This window comes from Manis pentadactyla, chromosome 11, assembly GCF_030020395.1.
Source record: "Manis pentadactyla isolate mManPen7 chromosome 11, mManPen7.hap1, whole genome shotgun sequence".
NCBI classification, from domain to species: Eukaryota; Metazoa; Chordata; class Mammalia; order Pholidota; family Manidae; genus Manis; species Manis pentadactyla.
Window position 1 is genome coordinate 54497206 of NC_080029.1, and position 21307 is coordinate 54518512.

The 21307-nt window shown below is 39.8% G+C and overlaps 1 protein-coding gene across 4 annotated transcripts in view; it reads right to left on the reverse strand.

The window, feature by feature from the left end:
- Positions 1-14580: 14580 nt before the first annotated feature.
- Positions 14581-21307, reverse strand: part of TOGARAM1 (TOG array regulator of axonemal microtubules 1) — a 68360-nt gene continuing 61633 nt past the window's right edge. For all 4 annotated transcript variants that reach the window (XM_057488487.1, XM_036881350.2, XM_036881349.2 and 1 more), the window contains 4 exons: positions 20460-20649; positions 19255-19474; positions 16301-16387; positions 14581-15712 (listed from right to left, as the gene is read on the reverse strand). In XM_057488487.1, the coding sequence (XP_057344470.1) occupies positions 15459-15712; positions 16301-16387; positions 19255-19474; positions 20460-20649 (751 nt within the window). In that variant the 3' untranslated portion in view covers positions 14581-15458. The remainder of the gene's footprint in view (positions 15713-16300; positions 16388-19254; positions 19475-20459; positions 20650-21307) is intronic.

Consider the following 21307-nt stretch of genomic DNA (forward strand, 5'->3'; position numbering starts at 1 on the left):
ATGCCCCCCGGAGGCTAAAGAGTCACGTGGTTGCGCTGCGCGCAGACCTCGCCCTCCGCTGATTCTAGGAGGTCGCGCCTGCCGCCGCCGAAGGCGGGACCGCTGCTCCAGCATAGTTTTCTCTCCTCCCTGTCAGCTTCCAGATCTCTTCTTGTGTGTTGAGGGCCTGTCAGTCCCTGGTTTAAACACGGACAGCACCCTGCCTACCCTGCCCCCTTAAAAAAATATTGTCATTCTCTTTGGGCAAATTTAAGGTTTTCCCGACAGTCATCCAAGCTTCACCTCTCTACCTAAAATTCAACCTTATACCCCCAAGTTTTAAGATGGTATGGACTCTGGGTCCTCTGAGGTTTCCAGAATAGGAAACAATATGGAGTCGGAGACTTGAGGAATGATTATTAAAGGGATATGCAAATCCTCCAGTCAGATGGAGGCTGCATTTGTTGACAGTCTTAGCAGTCCACTTCAGTTGCACTCCCATCCTCACTTTAGAAAAAAAAAATTTCAGATCAGGCTTCTCTCCTGTTTCTGTTGCTAGGTTCCTGAATTCACCCACCACTTAACAAGCAATCTCTTGTTAAAGGTTCAGTAAGTAGTATTACAGCTGGGCTGCAGCTTCCTCCTTTGAAATCTGTGCATCCAGAAGTATTTCTTTGCAAGATGATGTTTTAAGGTTGCAAGATGCAACCCTGTTAATCATAAATCACCGCAACAGCACCTTTGTTTCCAGTTATCAAAATCAGTCTTACCGTCTGCCTTTCACTTGCACTGATTCACCTAATTGCAGCTAACCCTTTGCGTTGCCTCTTCTACCCTTTAAGCTAAATTTTTGGATTACTTAAAAATACCATCATGCTTTTTACTGGATTAGCCAACAATTTACAGATGTTGACTGTGGGATGGAGCAGTTAAGGTAGTAAGACATTGGGAAGGCAGGCGGAGTTTTTCACAGGCATTGTCATTCAGTGGCTCTAAATGCCTCTGCCTTCACTCCTTTTTCTGGTTCTTTCGATCTCTTCTAAAGTGGTTGCAAATTCTTCATCAGTAAATAAGACTAGTTCCGAGATTACACCCGCCTCTAATAGCCATTTTACAAAAACCAGAAGCCATCTGAAGATTCATTGTTTCCCCTTACCTAGTATTCTGCATCTTACCTTTCAAGCCAGTACTATTGCTCCAGCTCTTCTGCTTTAAAAACTCCACCAGCTTTTCCTACTGCTTATAGGAAAAACCTAAATGTTTTCCAGTTAAAAATGCAGTCCTTCATAACCATGCCAGCCTTTTTAGCGGTTTCTGTCTCCCCGTAACTCCACAAAATTCAGTTTGTTCCCTTTTATGGGTCTGTTATGTCCCTATTATTTGTCTAAACCTTTCAGTGTGCTTTTCCCTCTGCCTAGAGTGCTCTTCCCACTCATGAAAATACAAATTATTTTTTAAATTAATTTAGACTTAGTTGACTTTAAAAGAAATTGTCACAATTTAAAGCTTCAGGAAGAAAAGGAGATATCAAAATACTGTAGTTTAGCAGGTAATGAGTTCTAAAATATAGTACTTAAAGTCAGATGATCTCAGAATGAAGAAATTAGGTGGGAAAAGATGTTGTTTATTAATGAATAATGGATTTATAAATGGATTTCTTCCATTTGCCTCATCCATATCAACTGTCTACCCTTCTCCACCTGTTCCATTCTCTGGAGATTGACCCTCATGAACTATATCAATGGGTCTTCTTGCTTCCTGGTTTCTACCTGGATTTGGCCAACAAAGAGTCCCGGTAGAATGGAAGGGAAGAGCGAGGTCAGAGTGTTTATTCTCCCAGCTCTCTCCTTGTGGGGATCTCAGCTCTGATAAAGGTGGCTTTCTCCATATCACTCTCTTCTTCCAGGCTTCAGATTTCCCTAAACCCTGCCATTGTAAATAGTTCCTTAACAACCACTTCTGAAATTACCTTGATGTTGATATGTCATCTATTTCCTTTGGGGATCCTGATTGATAAAAGAGCAAAATGGTTCTCATGATACCCAGTGCTTAATCACTTCTTTAGGCTATTCAGTAAAAGGTTCCTATTTATTCTCTTCAAAATGTAACATGCAATGAAAAAGTACATAAAACATCACATAGCTCATTTAATTTACAGACCCTATCTGCTCTAGGGAATGGAATTTGTTCATTTACATTATAAATAAATCTATCACCAAATAAATTGTGGTGGGTCTTGTATTAAAAACATTTGGACTCCTGTAATTAGCATAACTTATTACTAGTAAAGAAAGCAAAATAAAAACCATGGCTGTAGAAAATTTAAATCCAAACACAATATGTAGCTGGTTCCTTTCTACTATTACCTGATCTTTAAGATTTGGTTCAAATGGTATCTCCTTAGTTCAGTCTTCCTAAGAATTGTTTATTTGCATCCCATGTTGCTCCTAATTCTGGGTAATGTATTAAGTTATTAATTTTTATAATGTTTTCCCAGTTGTAGAAATGTCAAAATGGAAGAGATTTGCATTTTAATCTCTAATCCCTTTTTCCCCCAATTTCCATATTCCATGCCTTTGTATTCTCTTGACACAAAGCTATGAAACTCTGTCTGCAATTGGCCTTAGATTGATCAAGTCTCAAGATTTCTGCTAGAAGGAAACAATTATTTGGGGTTAAATGCCTGAGTTTGAGGCACAGCTACTTCTCTCCATAGTCTGAGTATGCTTTAAAAAGGATTTTCAGGTTCTCCTATGGCCACTGAAGTAATAATGGAGGATCCTGAGATGACAAAGGGGGTCAGGATAAAGGGGTCACCTCAAGCAGAGATTTCATGACCAAAGGCAAATGGCTAGGGCATGGATTCTGGCAGTGAGCACCAGCAATTCAAACCAAAAAGGCTAGAAGGGATCAGTGGCTCAATCCAGGAGTAGTCTAGTCCATTCACACTGAACCTGAGACCAGTAAGGGTCTGTAGAAATGAGGACTTCTTTTCTTCCCTTGCATCAATGGCACAGTGATGCCCTCATACGTTGAGATAGCTTAGGAAAGAAGATAAGAGGGTATATCTAAAAAATAAAATATAATGTACATTATTTAAAGACTGAATGATCCACAAATTAACAGAATTAGAAATGAAGAGTGTTAACACTACAGGTCCACATTTTTGCCAAGCAGTCTCACCATGGTTCAAACTTTGTCATGAGGATATATTTTTTACCCCTTATAAATGATTTATATTTAATTAGTGGTGCTACACATATGTAAGATGAAACCTGCAGCGGCCATGGAAATGCACCTCTCAAATAAACTAATACAGGAAGCATAACTGATATGTGGCTCCAGCTTCTATTATTTGAAACCTCGCACCACATTTGTACCATTGCCATCTTCCTATCAGCTGCTCTAAGCCATTGACAAAACATGACAGGTACTCAGTCAGGCTTATTCCCGAGATATGTGAGATTCCTCTGACGGACAACTTTGGCTTGATGACTCCCAGTTCCAGTCAGCCTTGCCCAAAGTTTCTTCTCTTCCCTGTCTCCTATGTCATCAGGAAGATCTCTATCACTATCTAAAGGCTCTCTCAGCTTTCTCTGACTCCCAGTTTTCCCTCATAGGCATTTTCTTCCATAAAAATCTTGCCATTATGACCTTGCTTTTTGGAGGACCCAGACTAACACAAAACCTAACCAACATAAATGTGAAATTAAATGCAGAGTGTTTTCTCCTGTTAACCTTAAAAATAAAGTCACTTATTTTACCAGCAAAAAAATAGGTTTACTGGGGAAGAACAGAGAATTGCAATTCAGGACATGTAAGCCACAGCAAAACCAGAGGCATACCTGGAAACAAAAGAGAGAAACCCTCTTTGATAGAGGAAAATGGCTACGTTGCCAGGGCTGTTCCAAGTAAAAATGTCCACTGGAGTAAACTTGGAGTCCCATGTGTTGTGGCTTCTCATTGGCTGAGTTGTGACAGTGTCTCATTGACTGGGCTGTTGCAGGGAGGCAGAAGGTAGAAATCTGTCTTCTTCCTTCTGGGAAGTAAAGCAGCTAAATCAGTATGGCGTCCACCTCTTCTGGTGGAGTCCCAGATTTATGAGGAGTGGTGGGAGTGAGAGCTTCCCTGAAGGCCTCCTGATGCCATATCAGTGAGATATTCCCTTTATTAATCTTCATGCTCCCAATTGATTCCATTACTTTCCATATGCCCCTGCCTTATACACTGGATATTTTTTGTTAGAGCATGTGAAAACCCTCCTTCTGCTTGAGACATCTCCTCCTTCTGAATTGTATCTGAGAACTTACATCACACTGTAGAAGCTGAAATTACCAGATACTTACTTTCTTGGCTACCTTTCCACTCCACCCACCGACCCACACACTATGTAGAGATATAAAGAGAAGCACATGACTTGGGCTTTCCTGACAAGGCTACTTATCCCATAGTGGAATCATTCATGAAGATACTTAGCCTTTTCTGGTAATGGTTTATGCAAAGGCAGCAGCTATTTTCCAGAGCCACCAGTGGCAGCAGTTTAGGGCCAGCATCCAATGTGGGGGTGCTGTTATCAGTCATTGTACTGTGGTTGTTCACCTCTGTAAAGCTAGCAGAAGTACCCTCCAGACTGGCTTTGCAGTGTAATTCAGATGTTCTTACTGGCTAGCTAGCCTTCTGCCCTCATAAAACTCTGTGTAAATACCAGACACTTTTTTATAATCCTACCTTTGGTTTAAATTAGAGAGAATACATACATATTTGCTAATAATTAACAGTCATAATTGATAACAGAAATGAGTACAAGAGTAGCTGTAGATAACAGACCCTCAGGGAAATGAAAAGAAGTTGGATTGGTCCTAACCAGGCCAGGGTCAGTAAAAATCCAGCTAATGCTTGAAGTCATCCTTCTAGTGCTCAGGGTACACAGCACATACGTTATACATATAGTATAAAATGATTAACTGTAGCCTAGGATGACATGCCCATGGAAGGCAAAGCTTTAGGCAGAAGTATGGGGTGAAGTGGTTATTTATACTAAACCAGACAGCAAAAAGAAAATGACAAGGTCAGATTTCTAAATTCTTAACTTAAAGCAGGGACCAAAAGTCAAGGACTATCTATGACGGTACCAAAAGAATTTCTTATTTGTAGCCATGGCAATGTCTAACACACTCAGAATTTGGACCTACATGTTGCCAAATTACAACATCAGTTGAATAGTTGAATTCATAGTCTGGTCAGAACTCTTTCATAAAGATTAAGGCATTGTTCAGGAAAGAGCAGAATCAGAGAAATGGAATGAGAACATGACAGAATTTCAATAGCCCAGAGTACCCTGAACTCATAACCTCTCACTGAGCCTCACTCACCAAACAAAAGAAGCCTCTCCTCACCTGTCTGAAGAGACTGTTCCTGCCTTATTCGAAAATCTGTGGAGACCTCACCTTCCATAAGGAGGCCAATTTTCCTCATTCCCGATTCCCAACACTTATAATTTTTAAAAACTTTTAACAGAATCCAATTCAAGCATATTCTGGGGGCTCATTGTAATGTCAAAAGTGTATAGCACGATGTATATAGCAAGACAGTTGAAACTTTACAAATTAATGTTGACAAAAATATGGAGAATGTATGAGGAATTTCACTCTGAGTGCTAGACTGAGGAGGAAATAATTTTAGGTTAGATTAAATATATGTAATATATACTTATAATACAATCATATATTGATATATACACATATAAATAAGTCAATTCAATGTTCTCACTTAAGTGGCCAGGAATGTTTCTAATAGTTTGTTTAGTAGGGAAGTCAGAGCGAACTCTTCATGAATAACTTCCCACTCACCTATAACTATGTATCCTAACAGTTCCAGGTAACAGTCCCTTCACCAAGAATTTGTCCCTTCCCCAAGAAATACACAGGTGAAGGGAGAGTCAGCACCTTTGAAATGTATTACAGATGTTCCTTTACTTAATGATGGCTTGACTGACAATTTTTCAACTTCGTGATGGTGCAAAAGTGATATGCATTTAGTTGAAAACAGACCGAATTTTGATCACTTCCTAGGCTAGTGAATCATGGCATAAAATTCTCTTGTGTTACTGGGCAGCTGACATAAGCCACAGCTCCCAGTCAGCCACATGATCATGAGGGCAAACAACCCATGCACTTAACCACCAGTCTGTTTTTCACTTTCAGTACAGATTTCAATAAATTACATGAGATATTCAACACTTTCTTATAAAATAGACTTTGTGCTAGATCATTTTGCCCAAATGTAGGATAATGTAAGTGTCCTGAGCATGTTTAAGGCAATCTAAGCTAAACTATGATGTTCGGTAGGTTAGGTGTATTAAATGCATTTTTGACTTAGGAAATTTTCAATTTGAAATGGACTTATCAGGATGTAACAGCATCAGAAGTCAAGGAAGATCTGTATAGTGGTTGTTCTCTTTGGCTGGGGATGCTACAGTAGAGTGTTCAGTTCATGTTAGTGCCATGATCTCAAAGGTGATACAGAAGATTCCTAGATGGAAGAGAATTCAATTATCAGAGACAAAGAGGCATGGTTAGGGTAATAGGGAGCACAGCCTTGGAGTAATTGAATGGTCTGACCAGCAGGGATATTTAGCAGTATCTAATTGGTCATGGGACCAAAACAGATGTGCAAAATGTTATGGTTTTAGTTGTTTTGTATTAAAAAAAACAAAAAACAGAAAACCACTAGACCAGTGAAGGGAACTACAGTCCCTCACTTAGGTCCCAGGTCCCCTTGAAATAAGAGGGCAACTAACCTTAAATAATTCTTCTTAAGGAATTCTATACTATCATTATGAATATTCTTCTTATTCCCCCAAATAGACCTATGGCTACTTATCAAGGTAACTTCACACTGGGAAAAATGTGCTGACTTTTCAGAATTTATTAGACACTGGTGTTGAACTAATTCTTAGGGGTGTGGAATGCTACTGTGGCTCATCAGAAAGAGGGGGGCCTAATAGAATATGGCAGATATTGTAAATTGGCTCTCAATCATATCTATTTTCACTACCTTCTCTATTATCTTCCTCTGCTATTTAGCCTAGGAAATCAAATGCTCAATTTCCAAGCCTCCCTTGAATCTAAGGGTGATGGATGAAATGTAGGTACTCAGGAAGGGCCTTTTTTCCTAAGTAAAAATCAAAGCTTCTGGAGAAACACTACAGTTACCTGTATTAACTCTTAACTCCTTTAACCTCATATCTAAGTATATCATCAAGTCAGTCAATTTTGCCATCAGAACACCTTTTAGATTCTTTCAATTGTCACTGCTTCTACTATAGTTTAGACATTTACCTTAGAGTCTGGCTCTAAGTCCTGGGTAGTAGATCATTACACTCTGTCCCATTAGCTGATGTAATCTCACAATCTTTTTCAACACATTGCATGGGCAGACACTATCAGTCCATGAGGCTGATACAATTGATGAAATCCCTTTGCCAAAGGTGGGCTTTGGATCAGTGCTTTCAAATTGACTTCCTTGCTTATATCTTTTCCCCATTCCATCCAACTACATCAGCTACCATAGGTTAACTTTTTTAAGTACACCACTTCCACCCTTGAAAATATCACTTCCTATCTCCAGAATAAATTTCAAACTTACACATCATTCAAGCACTATTTATTTAGCAGCTGGTACAGGCCAAGGTACTACTTTAGACATAGTGGTGAAAAATGCCATTCAAGACTGGTCATAAGTTGGTACTACCAGACCATTCTGTCTTCATTTTACATGTTGTCTCACACATTCCATGCTCCAGTATTAAAAGAAAAAGATTACTTTGCCTAATTAGCAATTTACTGTGATGCCTTTAAATCTCTGTGTATCGCATTGTTCTTCCCAGAGAAGTGTTTAAGTATGAATTATGAGTTTAAGTTCCCTTTTACAGTACACATTATGAGACTATAAATCATTAATGATAAAACAGTACTTAATTGATTTTGCCTTTGCTTGACATATTCAACCTCCTAACTAGCAATGAAATAAATAGGTTTATCTTATCCTAGCAGTAAAGTTTTCCATAGGATTTCTGCTCATCTTTCTTCATCTTAATTTGAGGCTGGGAATAAGTTAGCTTTGTAGATAACTTGAGGTTTATAAATGTTTTCTTATACATAATCCCAATATAACATCAGACTCACATCACCGATGCCCTTGGGTTCTTCTCTGCTGCAGTCAGCCAGGACTACCTGATGAGCCTTTTGACCCTGCCCCTCATCTGTTACAGCCCCCTGAGGTCCCAGACTGGGATACTGGGCCAATGAATAGGCAGAAGGAGCCCCTGCCAAGTGGGGAGGCAGTGGGAGCTCAAGCAGTCCTGGGAACCCTTGCTGGAGACGTACCTCTGGTTGCTCCTGAAGAACTGCAAGCCAGTGCGCAGGTAGAGCTTGCACCTCCCCCCAGCCCTCCTCTGTTGCTTGGAGCCGAGCTGGGGAATTCAATCTGCTCATCTCCTATTTTTTTCCATAGCATTGAGACCCTGGCCTCAGACCCTGCCTGCCAGGAGGGTGAGTGTTTTTGCCCACCCTGGCCACAGGGACTTAGGGGTTTCAGAAACGCTGGAATCAGTCTCCCAAAATCTGGCACAAAAGTTTGCAGGTAAAGAGATATTTCTAGAGAGGGCTCTGAGCTTGGGTTTGTGTAGATTGTGGGAGAGGAGAGACAACCTTGAGAATGTTCTAGAATAAGTAGGGTGTGGTAGGGCAGTCTTGGCAATTGTAGCACTGGGTTCTAGAGCAGGTGTTGGCAAATTACCATCTGTGGACCAAGATACTGTTCTGGTATGTCTTTTGAGCCAAAAATGGCTTTTTCATTTTTATGTGATTAAAAAAATATATTGAAAGAATAGTTGGCATGTGGAAATGACATGCAATTCAAATTTCAGTGTCCAAAAATAAAGTGTTGGTGGGTCATAATCATGCCCACTCATTTACATTTTGTTTGTGATAGATTTTATGGTATGATGGTGGGGTTGAATAGTTGCAAAAGAGACCATGTGGTCCACAGAGACTAAAATATTCACTATTTAGACCTTTGCATAAAGCTTGCCAATCTCTGTCCTAAAGGCATAGAAAGCACCAGTTATGGATATCTGGAATGTCCTAGAAATTTCCCCGAAACTACCTGAGGCTATAGATCAGCAAGCTCTATGGTTGTGGGAAGGAGAGCTGATTTTGATCTGTAGTTTCAAGAATGTGCTGAAATTGTGGGTCGAGTATGACTCACCTGGAGAACTCCAAAAACTCCAAAACACTCCACAGGTGTTTTTCCTGTGGTTCTAAGTTAAAGGAAACTGGACTGGTGAGAGGGTTCTGGAATGATAAACAGAGCTGTCTGTTTCTCCTCAGACTGGGGAGGTCTAGAACTGTGGAGCAGATAAAGTTTAGTTACAGTTGTAGAGCAGTAAAAGGTGTTACAGTTCTAGACCAACAAATGGGTAGGGGCATCTGATTCTAGAGTCAGAAAGTTCTAGAACAGTGCTCTCCAATAGAAATATGTGAGACGTGTGTGCTTTAACCTGTAGTTCTAAACCAAAAGACAATAGCTTCTGGTTAAAACATTCTAAAATTACTAGCAGAACTGTCTGGTTCTACATTACTCATGGACTTCTAGAGCCATAAGGGCAAAGCTCTGTGTGTTCTGGGCTGGGCTGAGCTGGGGAAATTCTAGAACTATGAGCAGAGTTGTTTGTTTCTGGAGAGTTCAGATAGTCTTAGAACCACTGTATGCTTCTGAGGTCTCCAACTATTTGAGGATGTTCCAGAACAATAGGAATAGCTGATGCCATTATAATTAAGAAGTTCTGGAATCACAGACTGGAAAAGTCTGTGGTTTTGGAGTGATACAGGTTTATAGAAAACCCCTGACAGAATTCTGTGGTTTAAGACCTGTAAGGGAGTTCTGGAATCAGGCAGTGTGCGAGTTTTAGGAACATGGACAGTTGTCTCTTTTTACTCAGATTGGGCAGTTCTATGACTGTGGAGTAGAGTTGTCTATGGTCCTGGGCTGATAGAGGAGAATTCTAGAACAGTGGGCAGAGCTGACTGGCTCTTGATTGAGTGTGGTTAACTATAGTTCTTACAGTGTTGCTGGTTTTAGAAATAGGGTTTCTTGAGCTGGCTGTGTCCCCTCCCAGGTATGCACAGAGAAGCACCAGGGCAAGGGCCTGGTAGTGGCTCTGGTGGAGTTGTGCTGGAGCTCCTTGCTGCCCATGGCCATCATCGCCAACCTGCTGCAAGGAGGTGGCCAAGCCCTTGGGAGCTCTCAGCACTGGGGACTGCCTTACCACCATCAACAGGACCAGCCTGGTGGGGTTGCTCCTGGCCACCTGGAGTGCTCCCACAATGAGTGCCCCCAGGTTGGCCCAAGGCCCCCAGGTGGCAGGCACATCTCCCCCATGTTGCCAGGAAGGAGAGTCTGAGGTCACAGAAGGCCTTTCCCTGGCCAGTCTGCAAGGGACAATGTAGAGCTTTAAGGCCAACCCACTGGGCTCAGGAAAACCAAGGCTCAGAGAGGCAAAATTGCACATCCAGAGTGACCTGGTGCTGCGGCAGGATTGGAATGTAGGTGCTGAGCTGCAAAGCTGGGCAGCTTTTCCCATTGGCCATTAGGCAGCAGGTGTTTTCTTGAGTCTTGACCTTTGTCACCTAGATGGGGTAATTGAGGCCCAGAAGTGGGGAGCGACCTGGGCAGATCAGAAGGGTAGGTCTGACACAGTCCACACAGCATTTGCTGTTGTGTGTTTGTAACCCTGCCTGGTGAATAGTGCTGGAAACTTGCTTTGACCTTGAGGAAACTGTGACCCAGGGAGGTTGGGGAGGTGAGAGGTCATAGCTCCCACCTTGAGGACACCTGACTTGTCTGTGTTCTTAACCACATCTCCAAGGGGGCTTCCAGAATTGAGAGCCCTTACTCCAAATTCCATTTTACAGGCGAGTAAATGAAGGCACAGAGGAGACTGCAGCTTGTCAAAGGATCAAGCAGGCCCCTGCAGGCCCAGATAGGCCAATGGCTCCCATCCTGCACAAGTGAAGTTGCAGACATTGGTGACCTTTGGCATTGGCCATTGCCTGCTGGTCACCATGGCCATCATCCACTGGCCCCATACCTGTGAGCAGCTGGGCTTCTGTGTGGAGGATAGCATTGTGAGGCCCCACCCAGGGACTGGGCTTGGGGCTGGCAGCCCTAAGCATGACCTACTGAGCAGCACAGGCTTTCCTGTCCTCTCCAGTTCTGCAGTCTCCTTCCAGGTGGCATCACCAAATGCTGGGACATCCTCATGGGGCATCGCATCATTGAAATTCACAGGCAAAGTGTAACCACACTGAATGCCTGCATCACTGAGCTGCTCACCAAGGCCCACTGAGATGCACAGGCAGTGTGGGGTAGGGGTAGGCCGAGGGGTGCTCTCCTACCAGCTGAATCCTGCCTTGAGCCACCCACCTCTGCTACCACCCAGCAGGTCCACATCAAGACAATACCAGCAGCACCCTAATTCCTGCTCACAGTCTAGAAGCAGCCCTGGCTCCTGTGACCAGCCACCTCCCCCACTACTGTGCCTTAGCTCCCACTGGCTCTGAAACACCATCTTGGTCGGTAGGGCCCCAAAGATTCTTGGCTCTGTTATTTTCTGAAGTAAAAGTTAAATGGTTTTAGCATGGGCATAGACTCAGATAGGGGTCTGGGGTTGAAAGAGGAAAGGCAGGACCTGACTCTGCCCCTTGTCCTTCCTGGAAGCCAGAAGAAGCCAGCACTGTGAAAATACTCTATTGAAGACAAGCAGAGGGAGGCAGGATTCCATGTTCTATGTGGAAAACCACCCCAGCTCCAGGGAGGAAAAGGGAGTATGGGCCAACTGGCAACCTGGGCCGTCATAGCTTCCTTTGTCAGAGGACTCCACACTTCAGGCTCATGCAGACTTTTCTCTCAGTGCTTCCTGCTCAGATATCCTGGGAATCAGGAAATAGAGGCCATAGGTGAAGAAGGCATGAACTTACCTACCATTAATTAAGGCTGACTCTATGCTATGCACAGTGGATGTAGACAGAGATGATTAAGACTGGGTTTTAGGGGTCAAGCCCTGTTAAAAAAACTCCTACGTATCTTTCAAAGACCCATTCCAGTGCCTCATCCTTCAGGACACCTTCCCAATCCTCCCAGGAGGATTCTTACTTCCTTGGCCCTACCTGGGGGCTTGGAGTATTTCTCTCTGGCTTTATCTTGCCCACTAAGCTAGCAGTACCATGAAGGCATAGCTTAGTTCCAGGTCCCTTCACCCACAAAGCCTAAATCTCAGGTTTTGAAGGGTGGTATCCCAAGTCTAGCTTTGGTCTGCTTTCAGGCAGTACCTGGGCTGGGGGGTGCGGGCTTAGCCAAGTCATACCACCTCGCAACTAGAGAACTCCTGGGAAGACAACCTGGACCTCACTGCAGCCTGACAGCCAAGGGCTTGAGGGGGACCAATGTGGAGTCTGGGGGCTCTTACCACATGCTGTCCTTTTGTCACTAACTCTGGGAGTGGTGACTGTCCACCTTGGAGAGGGAGAAAAGAGGCTAATACCTAACCCAAAAGTATGACTAACTACCCCACAACCCTCCCCACCTGTGCCCAGGCAGTGTTGTCCATAGGCTTTCTTCTTGCTCCCACACAAGTTTACAACTCAGCCTGTTTGAAATGGAAAAACAGGCGGAGATCCTCTAGCCCATGAGCAAAGGGAGATTTGGGTTTCCCATCTGTAAGATTCCTCAGAGAGTTGTTCATCAATCAGTTCAGCATATGGAAAATACTTAGAATAGTGCCTGTCCCATAAGCAGATACTGAGCAACTACAGGGAGGACCATTCTAACCAGAGACATGATAGATTTGTACATTGTGACATTTACCTAGAGAGGGTCTGGAGGAAGGGATGCCTCTGTTAGATTCACAGAAAGGCACTATGTAGCTGAGGCAGCCCCACATAGAATATGTGCTAACTAAGTATGTTAGACACCCAAGTATTTAGGCTGATACTTGGGCAAAGTGCCTTAGAGTTCAATAATATCCGATGTGGTCAGAACCGTTCTCATCTATTCCTGTATCTCAAATAAGGAAACCCCTGCAAAGGTTAACATATTTGCTTTAAGTTGTTTCAGTGACTCAGTGGTTCAAATATCCCAGGTCCAGGTCCTGGGGCCTGGACACTGATCTGATCAGGGAAGCTTCTGTTTGCTGACATCCTGGCAGGATCCAAGTGTGTCTCTGCCCCATCCGGAGACCCTTCTCCCCAGGGCCACCCCACTGCCCCGCTCACCTGGGCCCCTTGGTGACCTGAGGATGTCTCATGATCCAGTAGGCTCTGGGGCTCCTCCACTAGCACAGGCTCTAAGGACTGAGCCAGGGCTGTTGCTGGAGACCCCTCCTCCATGTCTGGGTGGAGCCCACCTTTGCCCTTTGTATAGTCCGCACCATCTGTGTCCTCTACTAGTGCTGTCTTGTAATCGCTGTTGACGAGGCTGTCACAGCTCATATCCGTGGAGCTGTCGGTCAGGCCGCAGTGAGGTCCAGGCTGTCTTCCCAGGAGTTCTCCAGGTGTGAGGTGGGTGTGACTTGGCTAAGCCAGGACCCCAAGCCCAAGTTCTGCCTGAAAGCAGACCAAAGCTAGACTTGGGATACCACCCTTCAAACTCCAGTTGCAAATCATGTAAAAACCCTTGACCTTCATCCTCAAATTAACCCCTGACTAAGCTTCAAAGCTTAATCCTTGACCCCAGAGGAGGTTCTGACCATTGACCCTTGCTTTACTCAAGACTGAGCCCCCAAAGTTGAGCTGAGCATCGACCACTGAAAGCAACATAGGAGAAGAACCAATCCCTAAACCAAGTTCCTTGAATCACATCTCACCCCATGTTCCAGGTTAAGACACTTTCATCAAGTCCAACTACAAGAGCCAGAGGCAGTAGTCCAGCCACCCCCCTGGGAGCCTGAGGTGGCAGTACAATTTTTGCCAATTTAATGTAAACTGTAAGGGCACAATAAAATACACTTAGAAGAAAAGATGAAGTATTTTAAAAGTACGCATATAACAATATAACAGTGCATGTAATAGAAAATGAAACCCAAGTCTACTTTCTGCTTATGGTGGTAAAACCCCCTTTTCCCTTTGAAGTCACAGATTAATACAAAGATTCACAATTTAAAATGCAGCCAAGTAAATTAGAAAAATGGTCAGTGACATAGAAAGTGAAAAAGAATGAGGAGAGTTCATAATTGTAATAAAGCTGATCACAGAGTAAACAACATAGAATCATAGAATTTTAGAAGATGAAATTTTAAAAATCATCTAGTACAGCCCTCACATTTTAGAGATGAGAAAAACTGAGGCTTACACCTGGCAAGTGACTTGTCCAAGATCACACAGCTAATTTCCTGTAAAGCTAGAATTATAACCCAGGTCTATTGTTAGGTCAATACTGTATCAGGTATGTCAAGTGAAAGTTATACGTCAATGTTACAGATATGTATTTTTTTCCATTTTAACATATAGAGAAGTTGGAAAAATAGGACACCTCTCACACATCTACACAAATAAGTCCTTTTATTTTATAATTTTCCTTTTCTTTTTAAAGATGCATACAGTACTTATAACTCAATAATTCTAAGAAAAACTATAGAAAACCTGGCACTATTTTTGAGAATTACACAACTGGGCAGCAAAATAACACCTTTATAAATGTCAGGACATACAGAAATAAAATTTAGTGTTTGCACACAAAAACAGGGAAATTACATTCAACACATTTTCTTAAATGTGCATTTAAAATATTTAAATGTTTTTGAAAACTTTGGTCATCATGCTTTATTATAACTTGATAAATTTCACAATTATGTAGATGATTTAACCCAAATAGTAAGGAAATATAGCACATTAACATAGCAGCAAAAGCAAGCTAATACTGCACAATCATAATAGCAGACTGATTTCAGAAATACATGTTTTCCACGAATAGCACACAGAATCAGTTTATGATAACATAGTGATTCTTCTTCCAATTCATAAAATAAGTCTGAGTAATCAGACGTAGCAGAACATGATTACATAATAAAAAGTATATTTTTAATTACAAATCTAATTGTACATATAGGGCAACAAATTGCGGTTTCTATAGAATAGTGCAAATGAGGACTTTTCTCAAAAATATTAAAATTGGATTCATTCCATGTGCCTCTGATTTAATGGATATTAGGTTACATTAAATTTAGGTTTTTATGTGATGGGTTCAAGTGGTAGGGTTGATATAGGACATATGTGTACTCAGCTTGCAAATAAAAATAGCTATTGATTTGATTTATAGGGTGAATAGTGCAGGCACTGAAAATGTAACTTTATAAAAGTTCTATTTGTCATCATGTAAACAGTTTTGTTCACCATACTGTATTTAATTATTCATAGTTCATTTCAAATTGTCATATTGAGCAATTCCTCTAAACTCTTTTTGATATGTGATGGTTGAGATGCAGCCTGATTTAACAGATTCTGACCCATCTGTGAGAAAAGTGCTTTTGATAATTTAGCTGTGGCTGTTCGTATATTTCCTCCAGCTCCAGGCAGAGAGCCACTGTTTGTCATGTTCCCTAAGAGATGCCATAAAACAACCAACACTTTCTGTTCTGTGGCATGGGGCTTCCTTTGATAAAGTTCCATAACAATATCTGAAACATAAATATATGGTAAACAGTGAGCTTTTAAATAAAGAACTAACTAAAAATCATGTAAAATATACTAAGCTTCTTCCCTATGTTATTTGTCCTAAAATGTTAGGCATTTAAAAAAATGTAATGTCACAATCTTTCCTCCCAAAGATTGGAATCTTTAAGTACTAGAATTCACATGTGACAATAGTTCAGGCAAAAGTAGTAAAGACAGGAATTATCTCAATGTTTTCAAAATGTAGCTAAATAAAAATGCATACATTTTAAACCCATAGACCTTTTATCAAACACATTAATTACAAATTTTTCTATGAATACTAATATTTTATTTTAATATCTTTTTATTGTTCCCATATTATTTCTACTAACAGGAACACTAAACACCTACTGGGGAAAAAAAGATATAAATTCTTTTGAAGAAAATTTTTGGGGTAAAAGTCTTAAAAGGTCCTCTTGTGGATCATTATACAATTTATTTCTACTTCTTAGGTAGTAATACTGAATTTGGTAGCTAACCTAAAATTAAACTGAAATGCCCATCAGTTTATCCTTAGTTAAAATATTTGGAAATAATTAAAAAATATTTACCCGCAAGTTTTTCAGTCATATCCTGTTTTGCCTTCCCATTTAAAAACTGAGCTTTTGTGCAAAATGGCTGTAGGAGTAAATAGTTATCTAAACAAAAAGAATAACAAAGAGATACATGTTTAAAGAGTTATGAGATCTTAGTTATCTTCTATTATATAGCACCGAAAGGAAAAAAAATTCATGCAAATGAATGTAAATGTGATAAAAGATTTTTTAATCTGTGTAATCACTATTTAAAATAAAACCTTAACAGTAATATTCTTACAGAAGATGACAGATAAAGAATATTTCACAGAATATTAAAGGAATTATCACATAGTATAAAAAAGAAAAAGAATTCCAAGCTCCTAGGCATCTTACTCCAAAATGATAGTATATAGGTTTCTCTCTCTCTCTCTCTCTCTCTCTCTCTCTCTCTCTCTCTCTCTCTCTCTCTCTCTCTCTCTCTCTCTCACACACACACACACACACACACACACACACACAGACACAAACACACGAAAAGAAAAGAACAAAATAATTATTTTCCTTGAGGTAGTTTTTAACCTTATTAATTATAGAGTCACAGGAAGTTGCAAAGATAGTACAGAAGAGTCCTGTGTACCTTTTACCCAAAGGTTACATCTTATAATATTATAGTACAGAACTATTTGGTCACCACAAAGATCTCCCTAATGCTAGTTTTTAAAGTCATATCCAGACCCTTCTCCTTAACTCTGACAACCACTGATCTGTTTTCCATCTCTCTAATTCTGTTATTTTGAGAAGGTTACACAAAAGGAATCCTACAGCATGTAATCTTTTGGGACTGGCTTTTTTTTTTTTTTGAGAGGGCATCTCTCATATTTATTGATCAAATGGTTGTTAACAACAATAAAATTCTGTATAGGGGAGTCAATGCTCAATGCACAATCATCAATCCACCCCAAGCCCAATTTTCGTCAGTCTCCAATCTTCTGAAGCATAACGAACAAGTTCTTACATGGAGAACAAATTCCTACATAGTGAACAAGTTCCTACATGGTGAACAGTACAAGGGCAGTCATCACAGAAACTTTCGGTTTTGATCACGTGCTATGAACTATAAACAATCAGTTCAAATATGAATATTCGTTTGATTTTTATACTTGATTCATATGTGGATACCACTTTTCTCCCTTTATTATTATTATTATTATTATTATTATTTTTAATAAAATGCAGAAGTGGTAGGTAGATGCAAAACAAAGGTAGAAAACATAGTTTAGTGTTGTAAGAGAGCAAATGTAGATGATCAGGTGTGTGCCTGTAGACTATGTGTTACTCCAAGCTAGACAAGGGCAATAAAACATCCACGGATGCAGAAGATTTCTCTCAGAACAGGGGGGGTGAGGTTCTAAGCCTCACCTCTGTTGATCCCCAATTTCTCACCTGATGGCCCCCCTGTGACTGTGCCTGTCTTAGGTTGTTCCTCCCTTGAGGAATCTTACCCATCTCTGGCTAACCAGTGGGACTGGCTTTTTTTACTCAGCATAATATCCTTGAGCTCAATCCAAATGTTGTATGTATCAGTTAGTTCCTTTTATTTCTAGCTAACATTCTATAGAGTGGACTTACCAGTTTTTTTCACCATTAACCCACTGAATTACATCTAGGTTGTGCAGTTTTTGACTATTACAAATAGAGCTGCTATGAACAATTGTGTATAGGTTTTTTTTCATGGACGTTAAGTTTTATTTCTCTGGAATAAATGCCTAGGAATGTAATTGATGGGTTATATAGTAAGTGCATGTTTAGTTTTTTAAGAAACTGCCAAACTATTTTCTAGAGTGGCTATACCATTTTATTTATACTCTTACTACCAATGTATGAGAGATCCAATTTCTGGGCAACCTTGTTAGCATCTGATGGTGTCACTATTTTTAATTTTAGTTGTTCTAAATACTTACAGACTGAATGTTTGTGTCTCCCCTTTCCCCAGTTTATATGTTGAAACCCAACCCCCAATGTGATGGTATTTGGAGGTGAGGCCTGTGGGAAGGAATTAGGTCATGAAGGTAGAGCCCTCATGAATGGTATTAATTCCCTTACAAAAGAGGCCCCAGAGAGTGAGGACCCCTTCTACCATGTGAGGACACAATCAGAAGACAGGAATTGGACCCTCACCAGACAACGAACCTTGTCTGATGTTGCCTTGATCTTGAACTTCCAAGCCTCCAGAATTATGAGAAATAAATGTTGTTTTTAAGCTATCCAGTCTGTGAAAGTTTGGTAGTAGCCTGAACAGACTGATACATTTGTTTAGTGATCATTATCTTAATTTGTATTTGAATTTTCCTAATGACTAGGCTTTATTTGCCATCCATATATGCTCTTTAATGAAATGTCTTCTGCCCATTTTCTAACTGGATTATTTTTTATGCTGAGTTTTGAGAGTTCTTTATGTATTCTTGATTTAAGTTCTTTGGTAGACATGTGGTTTGCAAATATTTTCTCCCAGTTTGTAGTTTGTCTCTTTAACCACTCAACAGGGTTTTTGCAGAGCAAATGTTTTTAATTTGAGCAAGTCCAATTTATTGACTTCATGGATCATACTTTTAGTGTCCTGTTAACAACTCTTCACCAAGCTCTATGGTCCTTAGGATTTTCTTATATAGTATCTTCCAAAAGTTTTACTGTTCAGTTTTATATCTAAATCTATAAGCAATTCTGAGTGTATATGAAATGGGAGATTAAGGCAGGAAAAAAAATTGAAAAGTCAAAGATAAGGAAACAGAAAGTCAATTTAATGGGATAGTATTTTATCACTACAAATAATTTAAAATACTGTTGAGAAAATTTTAAAAATGTTATCACATTAAATGACAAAAATTGAATAGCCAGGATTTTAGCATTACAAAAAATTCTTCTATATAGAATCAGAAAATATGAAAGAAAAGTCAAAATAATTTGATTGGCAAAGTAAGATTTCTTACCTACATGCTGACTCAGTGCCTGAACAACATTTGTGGCAGCAGCATAGATGCCTGGATTCTTGGAATTCAGATTATTATCTACTATTGCTGGAATTAGCATGTTGATTATAGGAGATAAGTTGTCTCTAAGCAAAGGAATCATTTTGTGCATTGTTTCTAGGGCCACCAGATTTACTTTACTATTGGAATCGTGAAGTCGAGATTTAAAAGCATCAAAGATCTGAAAGTAAATTGATTAATTAATTAAAGTGAAACAATGTTTACAGTTATTATATTTAAATTGCTTTTGGCATTTCATAATTATCCTACTAAAGGAGTAATGTACTGTTTAAAAAAACACACACATTTTATTTATCCTGAACTTAGATAATAGGAACTTTCTAAAATTTGGATATTAAATCCAAGAGTTGAATATCCTTAGAGAAAAAAGAAAAGGCTTGAAAAATCACTCCAAAAGAGATTCTAATAAATTAACATTGGGAAATTTGGCTTAGTAGCAGATGACTGACTCACTATACATGTGATAAACATATTGTTTCCTTAGCTTACCTAAAAAAGTTTCTACTTTTATCTCTGGTCATAACAGAGGCAACACACTGGCATTAAAAGAACAGTTATGGTATATTTGTCAAGATTAATGCACATAATACACATTTTAAATGAATTTAATTAATAAATGATGAGTCAAATTAACTGAACTAAACTGTGATGAAGCATAAATACTCTATGCTCTGTTACCACTAACATTTATTACTATGGCCCTTTCTATTGCTTGTCTTCCTACATATCTTGTAGGTATATAAATCAGAACATACAGATTTCTGACCTACATATGAAAAACTTTAACATCTATCCTTAAGGAGTATCAAGTCTCTTAAATGCCCTGGTTTTTAAAATATTTATTGTTTCACTCAGCATTTTTTACTGAATGCCAGGTTCCAAGAGCTCTGAGAATACAGAGCTTTCCAGGAGCTACCATCTAGTGGGAAGATTCAGACAAATAAGTGGCTACTTTCTTATTTATTTTTTCTAGTTACTTTGAATTATTCTAGAATCCTTTTAATATAGCAAAACCTAAGCAATCCATTCTTGTTTTATACTTTAAAATAATATGTCTAAAGTACTAAGATCTAAGGCAATTTTTAAACTAATGAGCTTTATATACCACAGATTGAAAATGAAAATTCATTTTGACAAATTCTTACCTTCACAATATTTCCAACAACAAGCTCTTGATTATTTTCAGTATCTGATAAAAGCTGTTTAATTCCATTAATACGATCACGAAAGTCTTTTGCATTTAATAAACTAGTTATGACTTTAATGTACTCAGCACTTTCTACGGAATTTCGGGGGACTGATTTTCTGGTGACATCATGAATTTCAGTTACCTCTCTAGAATGAAAGAAAGGTAAATTTAATTTCACTATTAGTTTCCTATAACAAACACAGCATAATTAATAAGTCTCATTATATATTTATTTTTCAAGGATTCACAAAATGATTTAACTTACAGCCACAATACCTATGTTGGGGGTCCCCAAGATCTCCCCTGGGTTTGGTAATTTGCTGGGAGGACTCAGGATCCAACATGTAGTTTTACTCATGGATAAAATTTTATTGCAGCAGAAGGACAAACAAAAAAATCAGCAAAGGGAAAAAGCACATGTGTCAAAGTCTGGAGGAAATCATAAGCTTCCAAGGGTCCTTTTCCAGTAGCGTCACACAGGACAAACTTAATTCCTCTGACAAAAAACTGGGACAATACATGTGAAATGTTGTCTACCAACAAAGCTTATTAGAGACTTAGTGCCAACATTTTTATTTGGGAGTTGGTCATAGTTAGTTCTATGCCTAGGACATACCAAAATTCCAGATTCCATGAAGGAAAGTAGGTCTTCAGCATAAGCCATATTGTTTTGCCCAAATAATTTAGGCACAGTAAGCTACTCTTGTCAGTTAGAGAATGGTGGCAACTCTCCTGAATCCTACTTTTCAGATGCCAGCCAAGGGCTAATCTTGGAAACAGGCTCTTTCCAAGGATGGCAGTTTC